The sequence below is a fragment of the Protomyctophum bolini genome (genome assembly GCF_963924005.1).
Source record: "Protomyctophum bolini genome assembly, chromosome: 16".
NCBI classification, from domain to species: domain Eukaryota; kingdom Metazoa; phylum Chordata; class Actinopteri; order Myctophiformes; family Myctophidae; genus Protomyctophum; species Protomyctophum bolini.
Genome location: NC_137877.1, coordinates 7,142,376 through 7,158,996, shown reverse-complemented (window position 1 = coordinate 7,158,996; position 16,621 = coordinate 7,142,376). Strand labels below are relative to the sequence as shown.

General features: G+C 45.8%; 1 protein-coding gene across 1 annotated transcript in view; it reads left to right on the top strand.

Annotated features, from left to right (window-relative positions):
* Positions 1-16,621, top strand: part of il1rapl1a (interleukin 1 receptor accessory protein-like 1a) — a gene marked incomplete at both ends in the record, with an annotated part of 157,681 nt that overhangs the window by 63,828 nt on the left and 77,232 nt on the right. The window contains one exon of the mRNA XM_080785245.1: positions 15,906-15,980. Within this exon, the coding sequence (XP_080641371.1) occupies positions 15,906-15,980 (75 nt within the window). The remainder of the gene's footprint in view (positions 1-15,905; positions 15,981-16,621) is intronic.

Here is a 16,621-nt window from a genome sequence, read left to right as displayed (position 1 = left end):
CCCCCCCCCCATGATTAGACATCTAATCCTCTGTCATTACCTTCTGTAGGCCTATAGCTGTCGGATGTTTGGCTGTCATATAATCTGTCTAGAGTTTTCCAAATCGCATCTCTCTGTCTCCATCTCTCTCTCTCTCTCTCTCTCTGTATCTGTATCTGCGTCGTCTCTGTCCATTCCGGCTCTCCGCTATCTGCTTAACCCATTTTGGGCGGGAACCCCTTTAGCTATTGAAAAATAGCAAATCTACAAGCTTGTATAGGTCTGCTATTTTTTTGAAAAATCGTGAAAATGTGCCTCAAATCTTTGAATATATATATTTTCAGATGGGTGGTCGGTGGCCAATTACAGATAATCCTGGGGGTCCTTGACATGATAAATATTGAGCACCACTGACACAGAAACAGGAGGTATTTCGGAAAACCGCCATGATTTAGACATTTTCAGGCCTAAACGGGTTAAGCCTCCAACACAGCTGTATTTACTGTAGCCCCTTTTTCTGCCCTTCCTTCATTTAGATGGAATGGCTCCTTTATCATTTGCTCCACTGCTAGGCCACCGTTATCTGAGGCAGACAGGAAGGTGTGCGCGTGTGTGTGTGCGTGTGTGCGTGCGTGCGTGCGTGCGTGCGCGTATCAGTTTAGTGATGGCTGCGTGGCGATATTGCAGACCAGCAGCTGTTAAACAGAATAAACACTGGCCTGCATTATTGAGTGCACACGTTGTGTTCTGTGTGTGTGTGTGTGTGTGTGTGTGTGTGTGTGTGTGTGTGTGTGTGTGTGTGCTGTGCTGAGCCCTAATGGAAGAACAGTGTCCTTTATACGTACAGTATAATATATACACTCCTTTCATCAGGTTAACATTAAACACACTGAGTGATAATATTATGCAACATCCATGTGCATAATCCAACTCCATGTGCCCACTGTCTCTCTCTCTCTCTCACACACACACGCACACACACACACACACACACACACACACACACAGTGCGACGACGGAGACGAGTGTATAGAGGGAGGTGGGGCGTGTGGGGGGGGCGGGGGGGACGAGTAGACGACACGATTCTTCAGACTGATATATAGAAGGAAAGACGTTAAGAAAGGATGCGCCGACCGGGGCCGCAGAGCAGATATAAAGGAGGCAGAGAGGCAGACCACCACGCTGAGCTATACTATACTATACGCCCACGGCAAGCCGCAGGTTGTCAATATGTCAATATTTCATCAGCGGCAGGGCAGGCAGGCAGGCAGGCTGGGAGGAGCAACAGTCTATATAGCACAGCCATTCCAAACCTGTGCAGGGCCCTGAGGATTGTTCACGCAATGCCTCTGTTTTTACATTTGTGTTCAATAAACTATTCAATCAATCACCTAGATCTGCATATATATGGAGCCGGCCAGAAACTCTACATCTGACCTCAAACCTCAAACTCTTAGATCTCCATATGAGACCTGTTCTGACATTCCAATTATGTTGATCCTTCCCCACCCGTCCTTCCTCTTCGATGTCTCCCTTTTGACTGATATACCTGTCCATTCAAACTATATAGACGGCAGCCTAGTTCGGTTCTCAACAGGCCCGGAAATTAAGGCCCGGCCCGGCCCTACCTGGGCTGGCCCGAGGGCCCCCTCCGGCCTTACTAATTAGCACACATGTTTGCGTCTTACTGCGTAATACTGGTAATATAGTTTTAGAGGTATTGGGGTAAGTGATTTGTTGTTGTTGTTAAAACTAAAGGTTCTTTGTTCAACGGTTAAAGCACTATATTCTCATAGTTAGTCGTTCCTATTGTTTGTTCAGTAACCGGCGTCTCGTCTCTCCAGACAACAATAAACTGAAAATACATTTAGGTGACAAAATGTCACGCCAATCAGGAAGAGAATGGCCATTTATCAGCTTCATTTTCATAGCATTATAATGGGTTTCTTTGCACAAAAGAAAGTACTGGCGCATCTCTCCACGCTGGTGGAGAGACGCAGGTGCTTTCAGTGTGCGTTCGCGGACAGTGACAAATGAAGCTGGGGAGCTTCAACCTCCCGGCATGCACGCTGCTCTTCCTGCTCCGCAAGCATAGCATCCCTTTTATCCCGTTTAGACCTGGGAACAACTCCACAAATTGTCTTCTGAAACCTGACAGTTTTCTGAAAAACCTTCCATGTTTCTACATATGTGTCAGTCGTTCTCAAACATTTTCATGTCAAGGACCCCCCCAAGAATATATGTAATTGGCCGCCGACCCCCATCTAAAAATGTCATTCCAGAAACAAAGATATGAGTTAAAAACGTTGGCTCTGAAAGAACTCGAAAATAGCAGATCTACGAGCTTGTAGATCTGCTGTTTTTCAACAGCTAAAGCATAACATAATGCTTCAATGCACCAAAAAGGGGTTCCCTTCCCGTCGTCCAGGAGGGGTTATTCCAGTGGTGACGTGCGGACGTTTCCGCTGCCTCTCTGGTCTTTCATCAACACTCTCTCTGTGATGTTGACGGAAGGTTCCAGAGGGACCCAAACGTCACGTCAACACTGGAGTAAAACCATGCTGCTGCTGCTGTTGTTGAGCAAGAAGAGAGAGTGTGCAGCACAGCAGCATGCCGGTGGAGTTTGGGTCATGAATTTTTCTTCGTGATTGTTTCACTGTGTGTGTGTGTGTGTGTGTGTGTGGTATATATGGTCAAATATGCATGCACGGCTGCATGCACGCACGCACGTACGCACGCACAGCTGGGATTCACAAAACATGCCTTGCACAGTATAGTCAAAGAGATTCTATATAAAGAGGCGACACTCTCATTAAACCCCATAGTAACAACCAGCGCCCAGTGCCTCCGCCATATTGGTGTGATGACGCAACTTCCGGTTGCTCTAAAAAACATGGGTGCGTTCGCAAATGCTCACCGGGAGCTCACTCTCGTATTAGTTTGCATTGCACAGTGCGCTCTTTCCGAACGCTTCCAAAAAGAGCCTTTGAAGTCATTCTATTCCACTTCTAAGATTATCCTCTCCCGCCGCCATCTTGGTGTGATGACGTCAAAGCGCTACCGATGCGCCATCTAGTGGTGATTCCAAATATTTGAGAGTGTCGCCTCTTTATATAGAATCTCTTTGGTATAGTATAGGCACACAGAAGGTATAGGTCCTCTTCTTCTGAGCACACCCCAGTGAGGGGGGGGGGGGGGGGGGGAGGTTCAATGAGCCTCTCATTCTTTTAGTTTCGGGGACTTTAGTGTGCTGTATACATTTGTGCCTCTCCATTGATTTATTTATTATATATATTTTTTATTTATTTTTGCTCTTTATTCCGAGTGCAGTGCAGCCCTGCATGCTTCATGGAATAAAGCATCTGGTTACTGTATGTAATGTATATACGGTATGCTGCATGTGGAACCGTCATGTCTCCTCCTGCTGGAGACAAGGAGAGCACAGACAGCAGCACACCATATGTGTCCCCCATCGTGCTCCCTGGAGACTTTAGGGAGAGCTGATTGGGCTGCACGGTGGTGGTGGTGGTGGCGCGAGTGTGTGTGTGTGTGTGTGTGTGTGTGTGTGTGTGTGTGTGTGTGTGTGTGTGTGTGTGTGTGTGTGTGTGTGTGTGTGTGTGTGTGTGTGTGTGTGTGTGTGTGTGTGTGTGTGTGTGTGTGTGTGTGTGTGTGTGTGTGTGTGTGTGTGTGTGTGTGTGTGTGTGTGTGTGTGTGGATGGTATAGGATGCAGACAGCAGTGATTTACCACTGTGACGGTTTCTTCAATTAGACATAGTTGCTGTTGTTGTTGTTGTTGTTGTTATCACGTCGACGGCGAAGCCTCGCTGGCATTCTGCCTATGGTGTCAATTATGAATGTCCATAATTGACCTTAATGTCCAGCCGCCAGTTGTGTGAAGAATTTATAGGTATGTTCATAACATCCTACTGTACCGCCTTTCATACGATCCGCGTGTGTGTGTGTGTGTGTGTGTGTGTGTGTGTGTGTGTGTGTGTGTGTGTGTGTGTGTGTGTGTGTGTGTGTGTGTGTGTGTGTGTGTGTGTGTGTGTGTGTGTGTGTGTGTGTGTGTGTGTGTGTGTGTGTGTGTGTGTGTGCGTGTGCTCAATATGTTTGTACACTAGAGTAAGTGTGTCTGCGCATGTATCCATTGAGCTTGTTTTGCTGTAATATTTCCGCATGGCATCAATTCGAGAGGAGTTCCTCCCCCTCCTTCTCTCTCTCTCTCTCTCTCTCTCTCTCTCCCTCTCTCTCTCTCTCTCCCTCTCTCTCTCCCTCTCTCTCTCTCTCTCTCTCTCTCTCTCCCCTGCCGCGGCATCCTCCTTCACTCCTCATTATTCTGTAAACAATTGGCCCATTAAAATGTGCCTCATTCATTTCAAACGCTCTTCACGTTCCCTCCCTGACTGACTGACTGCTTAATTGAACCTCTTATTGAGAATGCATTCAGCGTCAAGTTATTTTACCAACAACCCCTTTTAACCCATTCTGACCGGGCACCCATTTTGGTGTTAGCGTCATGTTATGCTTTACCTATTGAAAAATAGCAGATCTACAAGCTCATATCGCGCCACCGAGTGGCGCGATACGAGCTTGTAGGTCTGCTATTTTTGAAAAATTCGAAGAACGACTGACATTTTTAGAATCTGATCTCAGGTCAGAATGGGTTCATCAGACCAGTGTGTGTCCAGTGGAAACCTCGTATGAATCTGATCTCAGGTCAGAATGGGTTAAAAAATACATTCAATAAGAGGATAGTCTAGGTCGTCCCGGAAAAGAAAGAAAGAAAACAAAACAAATGAAGTCAAGTCTTAACGAGGTCGTAAAGGTGATCCATTATTGTGCCGTTTTAAGGGCGGCGGGTGGGAGGTCTATTGCCCAATTAGTTCTCCGCGGTGCGACGGTGTCGTGCGGTGGAAATTGTCGGTGATTTTGAAGTCGGGATGGGAATCATCGATTAATTCATTAGTTGTTAAAGGTAGAGTGAGTGATTTCACTCAAAAAACCTTAGGTTTCGTTTTTGGCTGTGGGACCTAAGCCTTCGTCCAATCAGGATAGAGAGTCAAAAACGAAACCTAAGGTTTTTTGACCCCCCCAGGGGTTAACTGGGGACAGGGAGGAACTCCTTATATGGTCAGCACACTCTATAGTAGAGAGGATTATCACAACAAAACAAAAAAAATTAGTGATATTTGAATTAAGTGAAATCACTTACTCTACCTTTAATTGATATAGTTTTGCTGATATACAGAAAGAATATACAAAGGCATATTATATTCCTTAATCAAACATTTATTTGGCCATTGACGATTCAGGGCCAGGCAATGGCATGAAATGAAAAGTGCACTGTCCTGTCTGTCACATCACATCACATCACAGCAAAAGTACAGAATTCTAGAACCGCAGAATTTTTTATTTATTAATAACTGTTAAGTTTCATTGATTGATTTCTTAACGGCGACTATTAATCAATACTGAAATGTAGAAGTACTATATGAGTAAATGTAAATTTATATACAGAACTGAATTGGTTAATAATCACAATCTACAAAGTAACTAAAATAACGGAGTAAAACGTGCAAGTAAAATATTCGAAATTGGAAATACTCAAGTTACTTATATGTACCAGTACATATACCGGTACATAAAAAGTGTACTTAAGTAGTACTTTCTTAGTAACTTTCCAGCCCCTGGAAGGTCCATGGACTGTGTAATGGAGGCCGGGGTGGACAGAGCCTGGCTAATGTGTGCCTGGGAAGGAGAGGAGACTTCTATAAGGGGGAGAGGGCCCGCTGTTGAGTTTATCGGACTGAGCTGTCACATCGGCAGATTTAAGGACCAGCCACACACACGCACACACACGCGCACACACACACACACACACACACACGCACACGCACACACACACACACCTGCTGAGGAAGCAGAATCTCAGAGAGAACCCTCTGCAATCAATAACACATTTTCTATCTGTCTTTTCCCTCTGCTCCTCTTACTGTCTTTCTGGCCGTCTCTCTCCGTCTCTCATCCATACGTCCGTCCGTCCGTCCGTCCGTCCGTCCTCGTGTCCACCGAGCGCCGTGCTATTCTGCACTTTCACTCTGTTCCGTTCTCTCTCTCTCTCTCTCTCTCTCCTCATATTTTACTTTGTTTTTCATTATATCTCGTGTGTTTGTTACATGATGTGGGACATTGTTACCACAGTCTGGCGGAGCATATGCAGTACCACACCGACATCTCACCACTTGTGCTCACGTGAACGCGTGACAATAAACATTCTTGCGTCTTTAATACTTCTGTTCTCACTCTGTCCTTCTCTCTTTGCCATTCACTTGCCAGCTATCTCACTTTCTGTCTCTCTCCTTCTCCGTGCGTGTGCGTGCGCACACAAAACCAAACGGAACACGTTTTCAAAGACACCTACAGATTCCATCGTCTAATTCACTAATGGACTGCGAGTGCCGCTCCCTCTGGCAGACGATAAGTCCCCTGGTATTCCTTGTGAAGCACAGGGGAGACGAACGGCCATGTGGGCGGTTGGCAAGCTGGCACAGACATGAGGTGTTTAATGCACTTCCTCCTTTCTTTTCTTTTTTGCAGTGATGTGTATTATTAAAGGCCTCACAGTTTGAGTCTCTTTTGAAGAGCGTGTGTTCACTTAGAGTCTATAAGTGAACACACAGTCGAATAATTAGTCTATAAGTGAACACACAGTCGAAGTCTTAGAGTCCATAAGTGAACACACAGTCTAAGTCTTGGAGTCCATAAGTGAACACAGTCGAAGTCTTATATTAGACGTTAAACCACAGTTCCACTTGGCTGTGCGCGGTCGTCGCAGCCGCGCACACCAAGAATATACAGACGTGCAACCTCACAACGCGTCGGCTTATTTCCGGAGGCCGACACCCACGCGCATGCTGAACATAAAGCAGGCGTTGCATCATCAGTGACTCTTCCGTATACTTTTCTGACTGGCAGCTTTTGTCTGTAAAAAAGTAGGCCAGCTATCGTCACCTCAACATGATACTATATGGGGTTATTTGACGATTGACGGTGATGGCAGAGGAGGATGTGGGAAGACAGCCTTTTGTCTTGTGCGAGGATGTTCTTTAGTTTATTATGTGGTATGAGTTATGCAGTGTTACTTTGATGAATGAGTTCACCTTAAGCGCCTGTAATACGTTTGTCTATTCGGCTAGATATAATCCTAAACATGATTTTGTTGTTTGCTACATTTTCCAAAGTGATTACATTTCATTGAGTCAGTGTTGACTCGCCGTCGTTGCCAGGTTTATGAAGTCATGGCCGTTTTGAATGCACGAAATGCATTCGTAAATTCAAGCTTTTTGGCTTAGGTATTAACTTATAAGCCTCTTCAAATAGACTTTCATACCGGCAGTATATTCCTTATCATTAATTTGTTGGTTTGTTTTAAGGGTAATTCAGGCCGATGCAAGTTTTCTCTGCAAATTCTTACATTTACGACGATACAAATAGAAAATAGACTGTACAGGTCGGCTCACAGCCAATCTTTGGTCTGAGCTATAGAGCTTAATGTTGGCCGGTGGCACCTTCCCAGATGATTTGCATGAAATGCTAGTGAACTTCTTTTTTGGGCACTTAAAACAAAGTACACTACAGTATGTGGTTATACTTGGTTGGACCGGAGTCCCTCAGGGCTCTACGCTATAGTGTCATTTCAGTTTTCGCTCCACGCTAAATATTGTCTCTGAAAATGGCAGCTCTTCAAGCTCACAACAACGCGTCGCTGGGGTTTCAGTGGTCAAGCCCAGAGAGAACGCACTCTTTTATGCTGCGTTCACACGCGGGGGCGGATGCAAAGACACACAGTCTACCATTCATTGTCAATGGAAGCCAGCGACACGAGAGATACAAAGATGCGTCCCACCTTTGTATAGCAGCTGCAAAAGCTATACAACAAAGCTATACAAAAGAGTGGACCTGTTTTCAACCTCAGATACAAAGATACAAAGCTACAAATGCGCTGTGTGTATATAGTTTATATCTTTGCTGAAACAGAGCAATGCTCGGCGGCAATGTGGGAGCGGTGCGATGTGGTCCTGGGCTGATTATAGCTGCTCTAGTCTTAATAGCAGCTCGTACTGCATGACACCAATCCTGACTTCTCTCTGCCTCTCTCTCTCTCGGGGGAGAATACCTCGTCTCCGACTGAATGGCTCTACTTTACTGTATGCTCTGAGGTGACTTTAACCCATTCTGAACGGGAACCCATATTGGTGTTAGCATCATGTTATGCTTTAGCTATTGAAAAATAGCAGATCTACAAGCTCATAGCGCGCCACCGAGTGGCGCGCTACGAGCTTGTAGGTCTGCTATTTTTGAAAAATCGAAGAACGACCGACATTTTTTAAAATCTGATCTCAGGTCAGAATGGGTTAATCAGACCAGTGTGTGTCCAGTGGAAACCTCGTATGAATCTGATCTCAGGTCAGAATGGGTTAAGGGGAGCAGCGAAAAAGGGATGATTATTGCGCCATCATTGCAGCTTGTAATGAAACCATCTCGGAGGTGACACCAGCACAGAAGTAAGGTCAGTTTTAATATACAGGGATCTCTCTGGCACTGCAATATATATATATATATATATATATATATAGAAGGCCCAATGCCTTGCCTCAGATATAGTGGTGAGCACTGAGGCTTAGCGCTCCTGGGAGACCCCTACAAGGACTTTGTATATTGGCTGAAGAAGTCTCCATCCCTCTTCATCCCCTCCATATAGCCAGCGACTCTTCAGAACTCCTATTCATCTGGACTCCCCCCCAGCTGGTGTACCTCCTTTGTTGGTGAAAATGCTGAAAACCTTTGGGAGCCAATTACCTGAGACCAAAGGAAATGGAACATTCCTGCATGCGCGCACAGCTTCACATACAGTACTTTAGTGCGTGTACACAGTATATAGTGCGTGCGTGTGTAGTGGGTAGAAAAGGGCGGTTGGATGCGGGTTTGTGACGTCGATGTATTTATTATTTGAGCTTGTTTACTCGACCGCACAAGCGTGCGTTTGCGTTGGTCAAAAAAAAAAAAAACAACGTTCACCACTCGGTACCGCGCTATGAGCTTGTAGATCTGCTATTTTTCAATAGCTAAAGTATAACATAATACTTAGTTAAAACACCAAAAGGGGTTCCCGTCCAGAATGCAGGGGATATGTTGTTTTCGTGTTCATTTTCCTGGGCACCTCTCTTATGTCCTTGTCTTTGAGTCCATCTTTGCACTTCTCAAAGTTGAATTGTATAACTTTGTATAAGTTGCAGTGTAATGTAATTAATTATGCATACGGTAGTGTATATACATTCTCTCCCTTTGATTTGTTCTTATTGTCGCCATTGTCACCAATTTGCTGACGGCGTGTTATACTCAACGGCACCCTCACCACACACACACACAAACACACAGTCGCGCACACACGCACACACACACAGTGGCAGACTAACAGGAGAAGGCCACTGATCCGAGTATTCCAGTTCCATTGGTAATTCATTAATTTGCTGGTTCCCCACAGTCAGTCACCCAGAATAATCCATCTGGAAAGTCCAGTGAGCTTTTCCGCCACCAACCAAGCAGAAATGGGATTTTGGCTGACTGATCACAAAGCTTACAATATATCCATGCATGGCGTCCCGCTCTGTGTGCGTTAATATACTGTACACACGTACTGTACTGTACAGTACTGTACGTGCACATTCACAAAGCTCTTCTCTTTTCTTCTCTCACACTAGTATACAGTATCTCTCTCAATGGCACTTAGAACTACATTATACTCACAGTGAAGCAGTGTTTGGATTTCATACTGTCCCTTATGACTGTGTCAGCCATGTGTCAGGCTTCGGAAGCCCTTCCCCACGCGCGCACGCACAAACTATAAGATACATGCACACAGTGCAATTCCAAGTGTTATGGTTTGGGGAATTGTCTTTTACTCTCAAGAGTTAAATGAACACAAAGATTTTGCTCTGCATGCATGTGTGTGTGTGTGCGCACACACGCGCTCGCGTACATGCACACACACACGCGTGCGCACACTCGCTTTCCGAAGACACGCACACAGGCAGGCGTGGACAGTCATGTGTCACCCACCTGTCACCACATCGCAGTGCTATATCTATATATGCGACATCCTATAATCACTTCATCATGTGGTTTCACAGCTTGCAGAGATGCCTGAGTGATTGGGATCAGTTCAGACGTCACTCAGACGTCACTGTTGTTGGGCTGGTGACTCATGGAGCCTTTGAGCTCAAAGAGCAGCACTGACTCTAGCCCGGGCCGTGCCCGGCTCACACTATAGCTATAGAGAGCTCCCCGAGCACATCCTCGCACAGAAGATGGATTCTATGTCTTTCTGCTCACAGACTACACACCGCCGCAGTCTCTCTATAATACACCACTGTTCCCCAGTGGTATACTACAGTGGGTCGGGACCATAGGCGCTTTTTTGGCTTTCTCCCAGAAGGAGGGGGCAGCTTTTTGAGCGGTGCAATCACTCCAAGGAACAGCAATGTCCGTGTTCACCTATATGTGTTCACCCACCTATGTGACGTTAATGAGCACCAGTATGTACCAGTAGGGGCCAGTAGGGGCGCTGTTGTGCCAGAAACAGAGAGAGAGAGAGAGAGACAGTGCTGCACTGTTTGTTGCCTGCTAATGAGAGAGAGAGAGGGGAGTACACACGGGTGTGATTTATTTTTACGGGTACACATCTGGGTACACATCTGTGAGAACTCAATGGCTAAGTTATAGAATATAAACAACCTCATGCAAGACAATATGTATTTTTCTAGACACGACACGACATGATTTATTTATTCATTTTGGAGCATATATACTATAGCCAATCAGCATGTGAGTCTTGTCAATGTCAATCATGTACTGTAATGTTGCAAAACTGTTCATTCCAAAGCACGAATGAAATGAAAAATATAGATGAAAATGAGTATAAAGTAAAAAAAAAAAAAAAGGCCACAGGGCACCCACCTAAAATCCCCACTGCTCGGGACCCATCTTTGGGTCACAAGTAAATATCCCCTTTGTTTTCGGTGCGTGCGTGTGTGCGTGCGTGCCAGGGTGTGTGTACAGCTTGTTTACATTTACCTTTTGTTGTTCATTCCTGGCTGCATTGGTAATGGGAGGCGGAGAGACAGCCCCCTATTTCCTGGGTTAGGATCCATAAAGGAATGGTAATTAAGATAATGAGATTTCTCCGAGCGAAATGCAGCGTTTCAAAATGAGAGGGAAGTGTGTTTCTAGACTGGCTCCACTCGCACTTCAGCGTTCTAACGTAATACTTAAGCCTGATTTATACTTAGTCGGGCTCCCGTGTCGCGCGCCACAAATAGCCGATCTACAGGTTCACAAAGTGTCACATCGTGCCGCATTGTGAGCTTGTAGATTGGCTATTTTTTGTGTGGTGAGCAAATAAATATGGATTTAAACATTATTCTTCCCCCATCCGTCCCGTCGAGGCAGACATTGAACCCAGTTGCAGACGAAGACAAAGGAAATGTGGGTTTGCCAAACATACAGAGGATCTATTTACTCAAAACACTACAGACAAATCTCTCAATGCCAAAAAAGGCTGAATTAATTCAAATTTATTCAAAAAGGTTAACTTTAAAGTCCAAAGCTTTCCGAAAGCTGAAATAATAACGTTCCTACTTATAGGCAAAGGTCCTCAAAGGTTGGAGCTGCTATAGGCGGTCAGGCTGGCAGACACTGAGGGAGGAGGGCAAGAATTATAGAAGCAGGCCAGAAAAGGTTTTCATAGAGCTTAAACCGACCAAGTACGGAAGGCACAGATGTGTGCACTGGCTGGACGACGTGCTTTTATGTGAGTGTATATAGTCCACAGCCAGGTATTTGTATAGCCAGCCAGGTGATTTCCAGATGGAGACCAGCCAGGTAATTTGCCAGGACACACCTCCCCGAATGTGGAACGCAGTCTAGCTCGCCTCCAACCTAATAAACAAAGAAATAGAAGTGTCATAACAGGGTCAAGCTGCCATGACACATGCTCTCGCTTCATCCGTTCTTTCTCTATAGCTCCATTTTTTCCCGATCTACATTTTACCAGTAAAGTTGAGCTTCTCTAAAGTGCGTTGTTTTTGTGGTCTTCGCTCCTTCCCCTCCACCTACACCTCGTTTGTCCATGTTTGTTTATGTCATCAAACATTTTCCATCTACGGGTGGCGGGTTGGACACGATCCAAAAAACGTTGCTTTTGGATGTGCATGCCCACGTCTCTGTTCTTTGTGGAAATTATCTGTTAAAAAAGTAAAGCATGCCGGAAATGTTCTCCATGGCTTGAGTGGTGCAACCACTCCTATAGACAGCTATGTGTACTGTATTTGTACCTGGGGCGACTGTGGCTCAAGAGGTAGAGCAGGTCGTCCAATGATCCCTGGGTCGGCGGTTCGAATCCCGGCTCCTCCTGTCCACATGTCGAAGTGTCCATGGGCAAGACACCCTACATTGCCTCCAATGAGTCGGTCGGTGTGAGCTCGCCACCATTGGTGTGTGAATGTGGGAACATTCACGAACGTGGGGACGCTGGCGTCGACTGTTCGCCGCTTCACCTCCCAATGTATGAATGAATGAACCATTGTAAAGCGCTTTGAGCACTTGGAAAAGCACTATAAAATGCAATTCATCATTACACACACACACACACACACACACACACACACACACACACACACACACACACACACACACACAGCAAGAAAGAAAGTAAAGTACGAACCTTAACAACCAGAGCACCAAACAGCTTGTTAGGGCTTATAATAAGAGAAAAGATGTAAGAGGCTAGTGAGGACACTCTAAGGAACCATCCTAATAAAGGCAACGGGCTAACGAACTAGCCTGAATGCGCTGTCGGCGCAAGTCAACTCTGCAATTAGATATGCCTGGAAGACCCGCGAGTAGCCTCTTCTTATTTAGACATGCCTGGAAGGCCTGCAAGTAGCCTCTTTTTATTTCAAAGTGTGTGTGTGTGTGTGTGTGTGTGTGTGTGTGTGTGTGTGTGTGTGTGTGTGTGTGTGTGTGTGTGTGTGTGTGTGTGTGTGTGTGTGTGTGTGTGTGTGTGTGTGCGTGTGTGCGTGTGTGCGTGTGTGCGTGTGTGCGTGTGTGCGTGTGTGCGTGTGTGCGTGTGTGCGTGCGTGCGTGTGTGTGTGTGTGTGTGTGGCAGACAGACGGACAGTACGTTATTTAGGTGCATGCGTGGACACAGCAGGTGAATGCACTGCACTGATTTTCCCTACGGTGGTTTTAATTAGAAGAATTACTAGACTTTGCATGTTCTGCGTAAACAGGGATGTGTTTGTCAAAGCTGACTAAAATATACTATATGTATGCAGCGATACAGTCCATGCATACAAACCATAATGTAATTTATATCAGAGGAAGATACAATGCTTTCCTTCTTTAAACTCAGGGCCGTTCTAATGCGATTAGTAGAACCATAGACTCTTTCCACCTTCCACAGCACTCAATTTGAAACGGAAAGAAGATAGTGAATGCTCTTATACGTTGATATATCGGATGGCTTTTGTTTTGCTTGCTTATAACACAGAAGTGTTTACGGTAATGGGTTTGGAGTGCTCTGCTGCTCTGCAGGGTTCATGCGGGATGGCAACGAGGATGCAACAATAGGAAGGACGCTTTGAATGCCTCCCTCGGAACACTCTGACCCAACGGAGGATTAAAACTAAATAACAAATGGAACCATGGTAGAAATGAGCCGGTTGCGTCAGACTCAACCGCAGTGAGGATGTGTTTTTTTTTCCCTTCAGCCTCAAAGACAGAAAAATACAGCCTTGATATATAGAGCTTTGCTGATAATTCAGCGAAAACATAACTTGATATTGTGCCTTATCAGCAGTAAATGTATTTGCAGTAATAACTCACTGCAGTGGTTGCTTAACCACCCTTTGACTATTATAGCACAGCTAATCTCTTCACTGAAATGCAACGTGCAGTCTCACGTCATCACGACGTGGTGTGGCACGTTGTCAAAGTCAAAGTCGTACGGTTATAGTCACACACGTTACCGCAGTGACATTTGTTCTCCGCATTTGACCCATTTCTCTTGGAGCGGTGAGCCGCAGCGTGCGTCGCGCTCGGGAATCATTGGTTGATTTGACCCCCCAATCCGACCCTTTGATGCTGAGTGCCAAAGCAGGGAGGCATCGGGTCCCATATTTACAGTCTTTGGTATATGACCCGGCCGGGGATCGAACGCCCCCCGACCTCCCAGTTTCAGGGCGGACACTCTAACCACAAGGCCACTATGTCTGCCACTGTTGTGAGCTTGTAGATCAGCTATATTGTCGGCGAATGTCCACCAACTTTTTTTGTTACCATGTCCGCGTATTATGACATGCACAGAATATGGGACGCTTTGGTTCATGTGATTAGTATTAACTTTCTCCTGTTTCTGCCACTGTTGTGAGCTTGTATAGATCAGCTATATTGTCGACGAATGTCCACCAACGTAACAATGTTACCATGTCCGCGTATTATAACATGCACAGAATAAGGGACGCTTTGGTTCATGTGATTGGTATTAACTTTCTCCTGTTTGTCATCATTATGTTTGTAGCATACCATGTTTTGATCGCCATGGTAGATGCTGTGTGTTCGCCACATGCTTAGAGTGCATGCTCTCTCCACAAAATCCCAACACATTGAAAATAGTTTTGCTTAAATTCTCATATAAGATCCATGGACCGTATTCCATCAAAGTGAAGCCTAAAGAAATGTGTGTGTGAAAAAAATGTCAAGAAAAAGTCAATTCTTCTTCTAACGCTCCGGTTCGGTCTCTATCCTTTTATTACTCATGGATTCCTTTTTTTCCCTCCCTCTTCTTCCAGAGTGCAGATTTGTTTCACATGATCAAGACATGGAGTCCAACACACAACCACCATGTAACATGCATGACCCCCTTTCCCTGTTGCTCCCCCCCCCCCCCCCCCCCCCCTCGCTGAACATACAAATGCTTTATAAAACTGCTGCGTGTTGCGGCGTTCCCCTGAGGGACGACAGCAACAGCAGTCTGACATCCACCGTATGGATGATTAGCATCATTAGAGCATCAGCTGCTCTCTCTCTCTCTCTCTCTCTCTCTCTCTAAGGGGCGCGCGCAAACACACACACACACACACACACCACACACACACACACACGATGAGCTCTTCAAACACTCACTCGCAGATTAACTGGTATAGCTTGTTCCTGGCAAACCAGTGATTAATTTATGATTAGAAGTAGGGCAGGCAAATGGGATCCAAAGGTCTATAGCCCATTCTGACCTGAGATCAGATTCATACGAGGTTTCCACTGGACACACACTGGTCTGATTAACCCATTCTGACCTGAGATCAGATTCTAAAAATGTCAGTCGACACTTCGATTTTTCAAAATAGCAGACCTACAAGCTCGTAGCGCGCCACTCGGTGGCGCGCTATGAGCTTGTAGATCTGCTATTTTTCAATAGCTAAAGCATAACATGATGATAACACCAAAATGGGTTCCCGGTCAGAATGGGATAGACACTAGATTGCACTATATACTGTAGTGTACTGTAGAGAGAGAGAGAGAGAGATGAGGAAGAGTGAGGACACAAACACACGCACGCACTTACACACACACACGCACGCATGCACGCACGCACAGCACGCACACAGAACACACTGGAACATCTAGAGTCAGACTGAGGACAACAAGCAAGGGAACAAACAAAAATTACCCCCATGGCTCAATCACGCTGGCTGGCTGGCTGTATATATCTCTCGTATGACGGCTTGGTTATATATTGTTATGTCTGTCTTGTTGTCACATCTGAAATAAATGTGGTGTTTTTTTCTCCTCCTCCTCTTCTTTTTTTCAGCGCCTTTGACCGACAAGCCGCCAAAGATCCTGTTTCCCTCCGAAAACAAGATGAGCAACATGGAGCTTCAGCTAGGTAAGGTGCATCATGGGGGATTTCCTCCGATCCAGCTGCATGCGCTCGCTCCTCGGCCCTATATGTGTGGATGTCATTTCCAAAATGACAGGGAATGGATGACTTTACAGATCCGTTCCAACACACCTCCGGGCGCCCCGTATATATATACACAGATTGATGGTGGCATTTATTTATTTTTTTTCTTGGGAAACGGGGGGGGGGGGGGGGAGGATAAGACAATCGCGATGTTGTTGTTTTTTTCCATGTATGCAAATGGTGGCGCTCTGATATATATCCCCAAGGCTGCTTCCTCAACAATGGCGAGTCCATATGGTGCCGGAGTTATAGTTCCATACGCTGGCTTTCCACATGGAGAGCCGTCCGAATGTAGTCGCCGCCGCTGTGTGTCTTCTTTGATGGAGGGGGAGGGTCAGCATGGGCCTGGCGTGTGCGTGTGCGCCGTGAGTGTGTGTGTGTGTGTGTGTGTGTGTGTGTGTGTGTGTGTGTGTCTGTGCGTGTGTGTGCTGGTGTTTGTTTGTGTGCTCTGTGACAGCATATTGCTTGATTTCTGGGCACATTCAGCTGTCCACATATGGTGCTTTGCTGTTCTCTGAATGGCTAATGCATCTGTCGGGGTGAAAGCGATTGGACAAGACGGA